The sequence below is a fragment of the Cebus imitator genome, unplaced genomic scaffold (assembly GCF_001604975.1).
Source record: "Cebus imitator isolate Cc_AM_T3 unplaced genomic scaffold, Cebus_imitator-1.0 Scaffold741, whole genome shotgun sequence".
NCBI classification, from domain to species: Eukaryota; Metazoa; Chordata; class Mammalia; order Primates; family Cebidae; genus Cebus; species Cebus imitator.
The window spans coordinates 137165-147432 of NW_016108056.1; the positions used below are offsets into that span (position 1 = coordinate 137165).

The following is a 10268-nucleotide window of genomic DNA, read 5'->3' on the forward strand; positions in this document are numbered from 1 at the left end:
GCCACCATGCCCAGCTGATTTTTTGTATTTTTTTAGTAGAGACGGGGTTTCACTATGTTGACCAGGATGGTCTCGATCTCTTGACCTCGTGATCCACCCGCCTGGGCCTTCCAAAGTGCTGGGATTACAGGCGTGAGCCACCGCGCCCGGCCTATTTTATTTTTCATAGAGACGAAGTCTCACTATGCAGTCCAGGCTGGTCTGAAACTCCTGGGCTCAGGAGATCCTCCAGCCTTGGCCTCCCAAAGTGCTGGGATTACCGGTGTGAACCACTGTGTTGGGCTATTTGTGTAATTTTTTTAAAAAGAAAATAAGTATTAATAGTAAAATATTCATGCCAGGTGTGGTGGCTCATGCCTGTAATCCTACCACTTTGGGAGGCCGAGGTGGGAGAATCACCTGAGGTCAGGAGTTCGAGATCAGCCTAGCCAACATGGTGAAAATTCGTCTCTACTAAAAATACAAAAAATTAGCCAGGTGTGGTGCTGCACGCCTGTAGTCCCAGCTACTCAGTAGGCTGAGGCACAAGAATCAGTTGAATCCAGGAGGCGGAGGTTGCAGTGAGCTGAGATTGTGTTCTTGCACTCCAGCCTGGGCTACAAAAGCGAAGCTCTGTCTCAAAAAACAAAAAATAAACTTAAAAAAAAGTCCAGATTCTCTGAGTCAGCAATTTTACTTTTAGAATTCTCTCCTAGAGAAATGTTCATATTTGTGTGCAGAGATAGATGTATGAGTGTTCACTGCAGCATGGTTTGTAAGATTAAAAAACTGAATGCTGGCTGGGTGTAGTGGCTCATGCCTGTAATCCCAGCACTTTGGGAGGCTGAGGCAGACAGATCACGAGGTCAAGAGATCGAGATCATCTTAACCAATATGGTGAAACCCCATCTCTACTAAAATACAAAAAAATTAGCCTGGAGTGGTGGCACGTGCCTGCAGTCCCAGCTACTCAGGATGCTGAGGCAGGAGAATCACTTGAACCTGGGAGGTGGAGGTTGCAGTGAACCAAGATCATGCCACTGCACTCCAGCCTGGGCGACAGAGTGAGACTCTGTCTCAAAAAGAAAAAAAAAAAGAAAAAGGAAAAAAAAATGTCAAAAGTAAAACATGGAGGAACAGCCCCGAAAACTGTAGGGCATAGATTATAGGGAGCTTTTACTTTTTTGGTACATATATATGAATTGTTTGAGTTATTTTTTTTTACCACCAGCATGTATTACATTTGTAGTCGGGGAGAAAAAGGATTTTTAAAATATTTCCACAGCTGGGTGCAGTGTCTCATGCCTATAATACTAGCACTTTGGCTTGGCACCCTGAGGCGAGTGGATCACCTGAGGTTGGGAGTTCAAGACCAGCCTGACCAACATGGAGAAACCCCATCTCTACTAAAAATACAAAATTAGCCGGGCATGGTGGCACATGCCTTAATCTCAGCTACTTGGGAGGCTGAGGCAGGAGAATCACTTGAACACGGGAGGCAGAGGTTATTGTGAGTCGAGATTGCACCATTGTACTCCAGCCTGGGCAGCAAGAGCAAAACTCTGTCTCAAAAAAAAAAAGTCTCCAATTCCTCACATTCCATCGAGGGTTCAATCCACTGTAATTTGCCTGTTACCCATCCCACCCTGCTGAAACATTTTTGGCAAAGATTGCCAATGACTCCTGCCAACTGTGTATCTTTCGTTCTCATTTTAATTCTTGAAAGCCTTCACTTAACCTCTGAAATATCACTCAGTTACAGAGGACCTCTGTGAGTATTCCTTTTTAGTCTTTGTGGTTGGCAGAATACTGGCTTCCCAAAAATGTCCACATCTTAATCTCAAGAAACTGTGAATGTTGCTAGGCGCAGTGGCTCACGACTGTAATCCCAACACTTTGGGAGGCCGAGGCAGGCGGATCATTTGAGGTCAGGAGTTCGAGACCAGCCTGGCCAACAGAGTGAAACCCATCTCTACTAAAAATTCAAAAATTAGCCAGTTGTGGTGGTGCACACCTGTAATCCCAGCTACTCGGGAGGCTGAGGCAGGAGAATCACTTGAACTCAAGAGGCAGAGGTTGCAGTGAGCCGAGATCGCACCACTGCACTCCAGCCTGTGCGATGGAGCGAGACTCCATCTCAAAAAATAACAACAACGACAACCAAATTAGCTGGGTGTGGTGGCACATGCCTATAATTCCAGCTACTTGAGAGGCTAAGACAGAAGAATTGCTTGAACACTGGAGGTGGAGGTTTTAATGAGTCCAGTCCGTGCCATTGCACTCCAGCCTGGGCAACAAGAGCAAAACTCCATTTGAAAAAACAAAACAAAAAAAGAGAAAAAAAGAAACTGTGAACATGTTGTTACCTTAAATGGAAAAAGAGACTTTGCAGATACAATTAAATCGAGGATTTGGGGCCAGGGATGGTGGCTCATGCTGTAATCCCAGCACTTTGGGAGGCCAAGGTGGGCGGTTCACTTGAGGTCAGGAGTCCCAAGACCAGCATGGGCAACATGGTGAAATTTGTCTCTGCTAAAACTACAAAATTCAGCCAGTCATGTTGGTGCACGCTTGTGATCCCAGCTACCTGGGAGTCTGAGACATGAGAATCGCTTGAACCAGGGAGGTGGAGGTTGCAATTAGCTGAGATCAAGCCACTGCACTCCAGCCTGGGCAAGAGAGGGAGACTCTGCCTTAAAAAAAAATGAGGATTTTGAGGTGTGAGATCACACTGGATTATCTGGGTGGTACCAATGTAATCACAGGGGTCCTTATAAATAAAAGAAGAAGGCAGCAGAAAAGAATTGTAAAAGGAGATGTGACCATGGAAGCAGGGGTTGCAGTGATAACACCACTGGTTGGAAGGGGGACCTTGAATCAAGGAATGCAGACAGCCTGTAGAAACCAGAAAAGGCCAGAGATTCTCCCGTAGAGCCTCTAGAAAAGAACTCAGCCCTGCTAACACCTTGATTTTAGCCTAGTGAGACCCATTTTGGACTTCTCTCATCCAGAACTATCAGATAATAAATTTGTGTTGCTTTAAGCCACTGTTTGTGGTAATTGGTGACAGCAGCCGTGGGACACTAATGCCGACTTTTTTAATAACTCCTCTTTCTCTGCTCAACTGAAATAGGGTGTTTACCAAGATCTTGCTGTCCTTGTTCAACTTCTCTTACATCTTACCCTGAGTAATCTTAGCTACTCTCAGAATGTCAATTACCACCTAGGAGCAGATGACTCTCAAACATATATCTCCTAAAATATGTGACTTCTCTCCTAAATTCCTGACATGTATTTCTTTCTTTTTTTTTTTTTTTTGAGACGGAGTTTCACTCTTGTTACCCAGGCTGGAGTGCAATGGCGCGATCTCGGCTCACTGCAACTTCCGCCTCCTGCGTTCAGGCAATTCTCCTGCCTCAGCCTCCCGAGCAGCTGGAACTACAGGCACGCGCCACCATGCCCAGCTAATTTTTTGTATTTTTAGTAGAGACGGGGTTTCACCATGTTGATCAGAGTGGTCTCGATCTCTTGACCTCGTGATCCACCCGCCTCGGCCTCCTAAAGTGCTGGGATTACAGGTGTGAGCCACCGTGCCCGGCCCCCGCGACATGTATTTCTAACTACCCACCACAACATCTCCACCTGCCCCAAATGGAATCTTTCTTCCTTAAACTAGTCTTCCTCCTGTATTCCCAATCTCAATAAACGCCACTCCGAGGTTGGGTGCGGTGGCTCACACCTGCAATCCCAGCACTTTGGGAGGCCAAGGCAGGTGGATCACCTGAGGTCAGGAGTTTGAGAACAGCCTGCCCAGCATAGTGAAACCTCGTCTGCACTTAAAATACAAAAATTATCTGAGTGTGGTGGTGGACTCCTGTAATCCCAGCTACTTGGGAGGCTGAGGCAGGAGAATCGCTTGAATCTGGGAGGTAGAGGTTGCAGTGAGCTGAGATTGTGCCACCACACTCCAGCCTGTGTGAGGTGAGACTCCATCTCAAAATAATAATAATAAATAAATATATGAATAAAGAAGTGCCACCCCCATCTGCTCAGTCCACAAACGTAGGAAACTAGACTTCTCTCTACCTCCTCCTCCACAACCCATCAGTTATCAAGAGCTGTGGCTTCTATCTCATTAACTCCATTGCTGCTGCCTTGGCTTCTGTGTTCATCATCTCTTGTCTGGGATACTGCAAAGCACATAGTTTTCTATTCTGTCTCCTTCCTCCACTCCCATAGTGATACTCCTTTCAATGCCCATCTTCAAACCTTATCATTTTTTTCACTGTCAGCATGTTTTCCTTTTTATTTTTTAATTTTATTATTATTATTTTTTAAATGAATGAGAGGTTCTTATGTTGCCCAGGTTGGCCTTGAACACATAGCCTCACCTCCTCAAGCGCCAGGACAACTGGCCCGAGCCACTGTGGCTCCCTTATTTTTTAATCTTAATTTCAATTTTTGAGATAGGATCTCACACTGTTGCCAGGCTGGAGTGCAGTGGTGCAATCATGGCTTACTGTAGCCTTCATCTCTCCAGCTGAAGCAATCCTCCCACCTCAGCCTCAGCTGGGACTATAGGCATGTGCCACCACACCTGGCTATTTGTTTGTTTGGGAGAAGCATAAAAATATTTATGGGGAAGGGGACTATTAATCTTGACCCTTCTAGGTTCAGACTGTGGTCCCCGATTCTTCCAAAGCTCTCTTCTTTTTGGACATTCCACTTTTGTAACCACCTGTCTGTGCCCCTCTTCTTCCCCAGTCTTCTTTCTACGCCAGATGCCTAGATTCTTCTCTAAGTGCCTTTCCCTTCCTATACAACTTCCCCCAGCCCACAGCAAAACAATTTCTAACCACTTACCTCCTCCCCATCTTAGGCATCGAGCCAGATCATTGCCGGTACCCAGGGGCAACACAGCAACAGGAGGCAAAACTGGTAAGTTAGCTTTGTCTGCGGAGGCAGGTGAAGAGAAGGATGGAAAGAGTTAGCTCTGCAAGACTACGAACCCAATCCCTTCCCAGAGCCCCTCCCTGCACTGACCAATGGTCTCTAGAATCCAGCCTACTGTGCCGTCTCCACCACACACCAAAATCCGGCTATCAGGAACATCCTTGAACAATCGGAGCCTGAGACAAAGGGGAGAAAGAAGATGAAGAAGAATAACAGGACTGAGGCTACCCAACTCCTGGGCAGGCAGATTGCTTCTTGTCTCTCATTCCTTAGGACCCTCTCCCCCTTTGTCAAAAGATTTGAGTTTCTATGAAGGGCAGAGAAAAGAACAACAGGGAAATTTATAGCCACTCCTCAGTGGTTAGGGAAAAATTGGTATCTTCATCCTTTTTTTTTTTTTGAGACAGAGTCTTGCTCTGTCGCCCAGGCTGGAGTACAGTGGCATGATCTTAGCTCACTGCAACCTCCGCCTACCAGTTCAAGCAATTCTCTTGTCTCAGCCTCCTGAGGAGTAGCTAGGATTACAGGGACACATCACCACACCCGGCTAATTTTTTTTGTATTTTTAGTAGAGACGGGGTTTCTCTATGTTGGTCAGGCTGGTCTTGAACTCCTGACCTCAAGTGATCCACCCGCCTCAGCCTCCCAAAGTGCTGGGACTATAGGCATGAGCCAATGCGCCTGGCTGGTATCTTCATTCTTTGAGAGCAGGACAAAGATGGGCCAGAGAGCTTGGAGGATGGGATACCCAGTGACCCTAGGGAAAGAAACATTCTGAATTCTGGCCTCTTGGGGACCTCTAGACCTCCTCTCCCAACCTGCACTCTTTCCTGCACTCTTTTAACATATACAGATACACAGACAAAACACTGTGTGTTAGGAGCACAGCCCCTAACCTGTGCTCACCCTATCTCAGGACCATCCTTTAGGAGGTTGAACACTTGTCGAGGGTTTAGTATGTACTGGAACTTCCAGAGCACCCTGTGTGTGGGAAAAAGGAAAGCTTATGGCAGGAGTGAGGGAGGGTGATCTTCTGAACCTCACCCTCTTGATGTTTTCCTCAAGGTATGCCCCTCCAGACACACACATCCCCTTCCACCTTCCAAGTGCTGCAGGCAGGCCCTCCCCTCTCATCTTAGAAGGCCCAATATATCTCTCCTCACCTCTGCCCCTGCTTCCCGCCACTCTTAGGATTGACAAAGACAAGAAGTGGGTGGGTGTTAGGAACAGGGTCAATCTGCATTGGGGGAAGAAAGTAAGGATAAAGAAAGCAAGATTTTGTCAGAGTTAAGGTGAGCCCTGGAGACAGGGGCAGAGGGCTGCCATTCCACCAAGATATTCCCCCCTCCCTCCTGTTTCCCTCCCCTTCCCTCCCTACCACGGTGAAGTTTCTGGAAAGTGAGCAACAACCGCACCCCACCAGGCTCTCCCATTTCATTCCCACTTATGAGGGCTCCAGTGAAAAACCAACCCCCACCGTGAAGCCCAAGACTCTCAGCCCTGTACCCGCAGAGCCTCAGAGGTGCTCAAATCATCCATGGTCTTCTGGCTTGTTTTGCTATTTTTACGATCCGATCCAGTGGCCTGACAGGGGAGGAAAGCAGAGAGAGGGAAAGCCGGATTGTGCATGACTCCCTAAAGAGAGGGGTCTGACTTGAATCCTAAAAGTATGAGTTCTCTATTCTAAATGCCATTCTGTGCGTGTGGGAAATCGGGGAGGCACTCCTGTCCCCTCCCCGCTGCTGCTGCCGAGGGTCTCACCAGGACACTGGGATAGATGGAAGATGGAGGCAGGATGTGATCCCGGAGCAGCCCACAGTCACACTCCTGGCCCACCGCTTGCAGGCAGTCATCGTGGATCTGAAAGACGAGGTGGGCACAGAGAGATCACGAAGGGGACCCTGTCTCCTCTCAACCTGGCAGTCTGCGCTGGAAAGAGCCCTTGGGAGCAGGGGCAACTGTGGCTGTAAGGGAGGGAAGGGTTGGAGGCCCGTGGAGAGCGCAGCTCTGCAGGGCCCTAAGATGTAGCCAGGAGGGATGGCTCCCAAACTGACCTCTAGGTGGCACCATACACAGTGCACCCCAGTTAGACTGTGGTAGATTCGGATCTTTTTCTGACAGCGGTCGCAGCGCCCGGACGCACAGCCTCCTCGCACCCACACATGTGATTGGACCTTGGGGAGAAAGGCAGTCCCTTGTCTGGGAAGGTCTGAGCAGGACCTAGGGGACGGAGGGGCTGAGGGCAGCGATGGGTCAAGGGCCAGGGCCAGGGCCAGGACGGAGGTAAGGTGGCGGGCTTGAGGTCACTCACACCAATGTCCTTCCGAGACTTGGCATAGGTGCTGACTTCACAAGGCAGAGCTTTCATGGCACACTGGTCGTGAACAGTGTACTTACAGACTGAGGGAGAAGGAAGAAGTTGGAAGGCTTAGCTGCAGCCCCTCCCACTATTTCCTCTTTACCTGGGGGTGAGGGAGGATCAGATATGATCTCTTGCTGGAGGGTGTAATAGAGAATTAAAGTTTGGGGTGAGGGGCACACCTCCAAAACCCACACCTTTTCCTTACTCTTCCTCCTAAAAGAGCAGCTGCTACCTCATGCCTGCCCCCACATCATCCATATGCCAGGCAGGAACTGAGCTGGGTGATGCATGGGAGGCCCAGGTCTAACAGCAACAGTAATCATAATAGGTAATTTTTTGGCCGGGCGCGGTGGCTCAAGCCTGTAATCCCAGCACTTTGGGAGGCCGAGGCGGGTGGATCACAAGGTCAAGAGATCGAGACCATCCTGGTCAACATGGTGAAACCCCGTCTCTACTAAAAATACAAAACATTAGCTGGGCATGGTGGCGCGTGCCTGTAATCCCAGCTACTCAGGAGGCTGAGGCAGGAGAATTGCCTGAACCCAGGAGGCGGAGGTTTCGGTGAGTCGAGATTGCGCCATTGCACTCCAGCCTGGGTAACAAGAGTGAAACTCCGTCTCAAAAAAAAAAAAAAGATAATTTTTTATTGCATCTTACAGTATGTACATGCACCATCCGAAGCATTTTCTTGCATCAGCTTTTTTTTTTTCCTGATTAAACATCTCAGGAGCATCAGCTTTTTTTTTTTTTTTTTTTTTTTTTTTTTTGGTTTTTTTTTTTTTTTTTTTTTTTTTTTTTTTTTTTTTTTTTTTTGTGAGACGGAGTTTCACTCATGTTACCCAGGCTGGAGTGCAATGGCGCAATCTCGGCTCACCGCAACCTCCGCCTCCTGGGTTCAGGCAATTCTCCTGCCTCAGCCTCCTGAGTAGCTGGGATTACAGGCACGCACCACCATGCCCAGCTAATTTTTTGGTATTTTTAGTAGAGACGGGGTTTCACCATGTTGACCAGGATGGTCTCGATCTCTTGACCTCGTGATCCACCCGCCTCAGCCTCCCAAAGTGCTGGGATTACAGGCTTGAGCCACCGCACCCGGCGAGCATCAGCTTTTTTAATGCTCACAATTACCTCATTTTCGGTTGAGGAAACTAAGGCTTAAACAAATTATGTGGCTTTCCCAAAGTCACATAACTAGTCACTGGCAGATTCCAGGATTCAAACCTAGCTCTTTCTAAGTTCAGAGCGCAGAGCTCCCACAGATTGCTCGGCTGACCCTCTTCCTCCATCTCCCAGGTCCCATTACTCACGGTTACAGCTCAGCCCCTGTTTGCCGAGACCAATGCTGGACTCGCACAGATTGCAGTAGACTGGTCTGGGGAACCTCTTGGGCCTCCACATGTGCTGTCCATCGTCCTTCAGAGTCTAGGAAGGCACAGCAGATGCTAGGGAGTGTCACAGCCCTTACAGGGCCAACCCTGGCAAGTACAACCCAAGGCAACTATCTTACTCATCCTCCAAAGTCTCTCCTACTCACCATTTCCAGGCCCAGCAGCACTAGCAGTGGCACGGTGGTGGCCCCAGCCCGGACCCACTCAGCTTGAGAGACAGAGCCACTGCCATCATAGTCAATCTGTTTCATCATCTCCTGAAGAATCTGAGCACAGAGTGGAAAGGAGCTTTCGGTATGAATGGGTCTTCAGACCCAGCACCTCTCCACTGCCTCTTAGGATACCCAGCTCAGCTGTCCTAGCCAAGGCAGCCAGGTTGTCTGTCAGAGATGAGGTAAGGCAGATGCAGGACTCACCAAGGAAAAAGATACAAGAAGGGACATGAAGGAAGAGCTGCTTACCGGCCTCAGCTCAGACACATCCCAATCTAGGTATTCAGCCACTCGCATCATCTGTAGGATAATTTTTTCCACTTCCTGGAGGAAAAAGGGCAAGAACCACAGCCATATCCCCCTTGCTATCACCACCCAAACTCTTTTGCAGAAATCAGTGTTCCTGGGTTCCACCCCAGATTTACACCTCTCATTCTCAGGTACGTCTGCCAAGTAAATAAATGTGTTTGTATGTTTGTAAGGCAGCCCCCAGTTCATGTCTCCAGCATTCTCTTTGAGGGATCAAGAGCTTGGGACTCACTTTCAAATTTAGTCCTAGAGGACTCAACCTCTCCCCCCATCCTCTTCTGCTTCTTAAGACCCTGGAAGAGTTGGGGCGGGAGGGTGCAGACAAATGAACACATATTCCCTTGCCCAGCATACAGGGTCCCCAACTCACTGAGCTGTCCAGGATCCCATTTCTGTCCGTGTCGTACAGCTTGAAGGTGACTGTGGGGTGTTGTACAGGGCTAGGGTCAGTTTGTGAAAGAGATACCCAAAGAATTCATACCAGAATATAGGGGAAACAGAGAGACAGGGAGAGAGCTTTTGGGTGAGAAGCCTAGAGCCTGGGACGGGACTGACAAAGAGACAAAAAGGAAGGGAAAACAGGCGTGGATTCCACCCTCAGTGAATGTGTCAGGGGAGACAATACACAATCCATATGCCATGGACATCCTAGGCCACCTACATGGGAATGTACAAGACATGAGAACCGGGGTGGCTATGGTGAAGGGTATTAGGTATAAATAGTCTGGGAGAACAGAGGAAATGGGCTCATTCTCTGGCCCCACCTTTGTCTAGCCCTGTCAGCCTTTAGGAATCCTGAAGGAATGAGGGAAAGGAGGCTGGGAAACACCTCTCTCTCCCTTCACTGTCCCACCAGCTCACTCCAGAAGGGCAACTCACATTCTAACTTGTCTTCTGGCCGACCACCCTCCAGAAGGGAAAAGTAGCAGGAGACATCACTGAGGCACACCATGTCTGGTTACAAAAAAGTAGATCTGAGGTCAGGGTTCTCTCCACTTTGGCTCATCTTTTAGCTTTTGTTTGTTTCACCCCTCCCTTTTTAAAAAAATTCTTTACTAATTTTTT

General features: G+C 48.5%; 1 protein-coding gene across 2 annotated transcripts in view; it reads right to left on the reverse strand.

Moving 5' to 3' along the window:
* DGKA (diacylglycerol kinase alpha) overlaps positions 1–10268 on the reverse strand; it is a 17331-nt gene that overhangs the window by 5818 nt on the left and 1245 nt on the right. Inside the window, exons 2-14 of one of the 2 annotated variants that reach the window (XM_017519396.2) lie at positions 10083–10157; positions 9574–9623; positions 9144–9218; positions 8829–8948; positions 8602–8716; positions 7244–7332; positions 6987–7106; positions 6694–6792; positions 6439–6516; positions 6096–6169; positions 5839–5913; positions 5023–5108; positions 4843–4932 (exon numbers count right to left, since the gene is read on the reverse strand). In XM_017519396.2, the coding sequence (XP_017374885.1) occupies positions 4843–4932; positions 5023–5108; positions 5839–5913; positions 6096–6169; positions 6439–6516; positions 6694–6792; positions 6987–7106; positions 7244–7332; positions 8602–8716; positions 8829–8948; positions 9144–9218; positions 9574–9623; positions 10083–10155 (1144 nt within the window). In that variant the 5' untranslated portion in view covers positions 10156–10157. Of the gene's footprint in view, positions 1–4842; positions 4933–5022; positions 5109–5838; positions 5914–6095; positions 6170–6438; positions 6517–6693; positions 6793–6986; positions 7107–7243; positions 7333–8601; positions 8717–8828; positions 8949–9143; positions 9219–9435; positions 9497–9573; positions 9624–10082; positions 10161–10268 lie in introns of those variants that run through there. The other variant, XM_017519398.2, reaches the window with a different exon arrangement.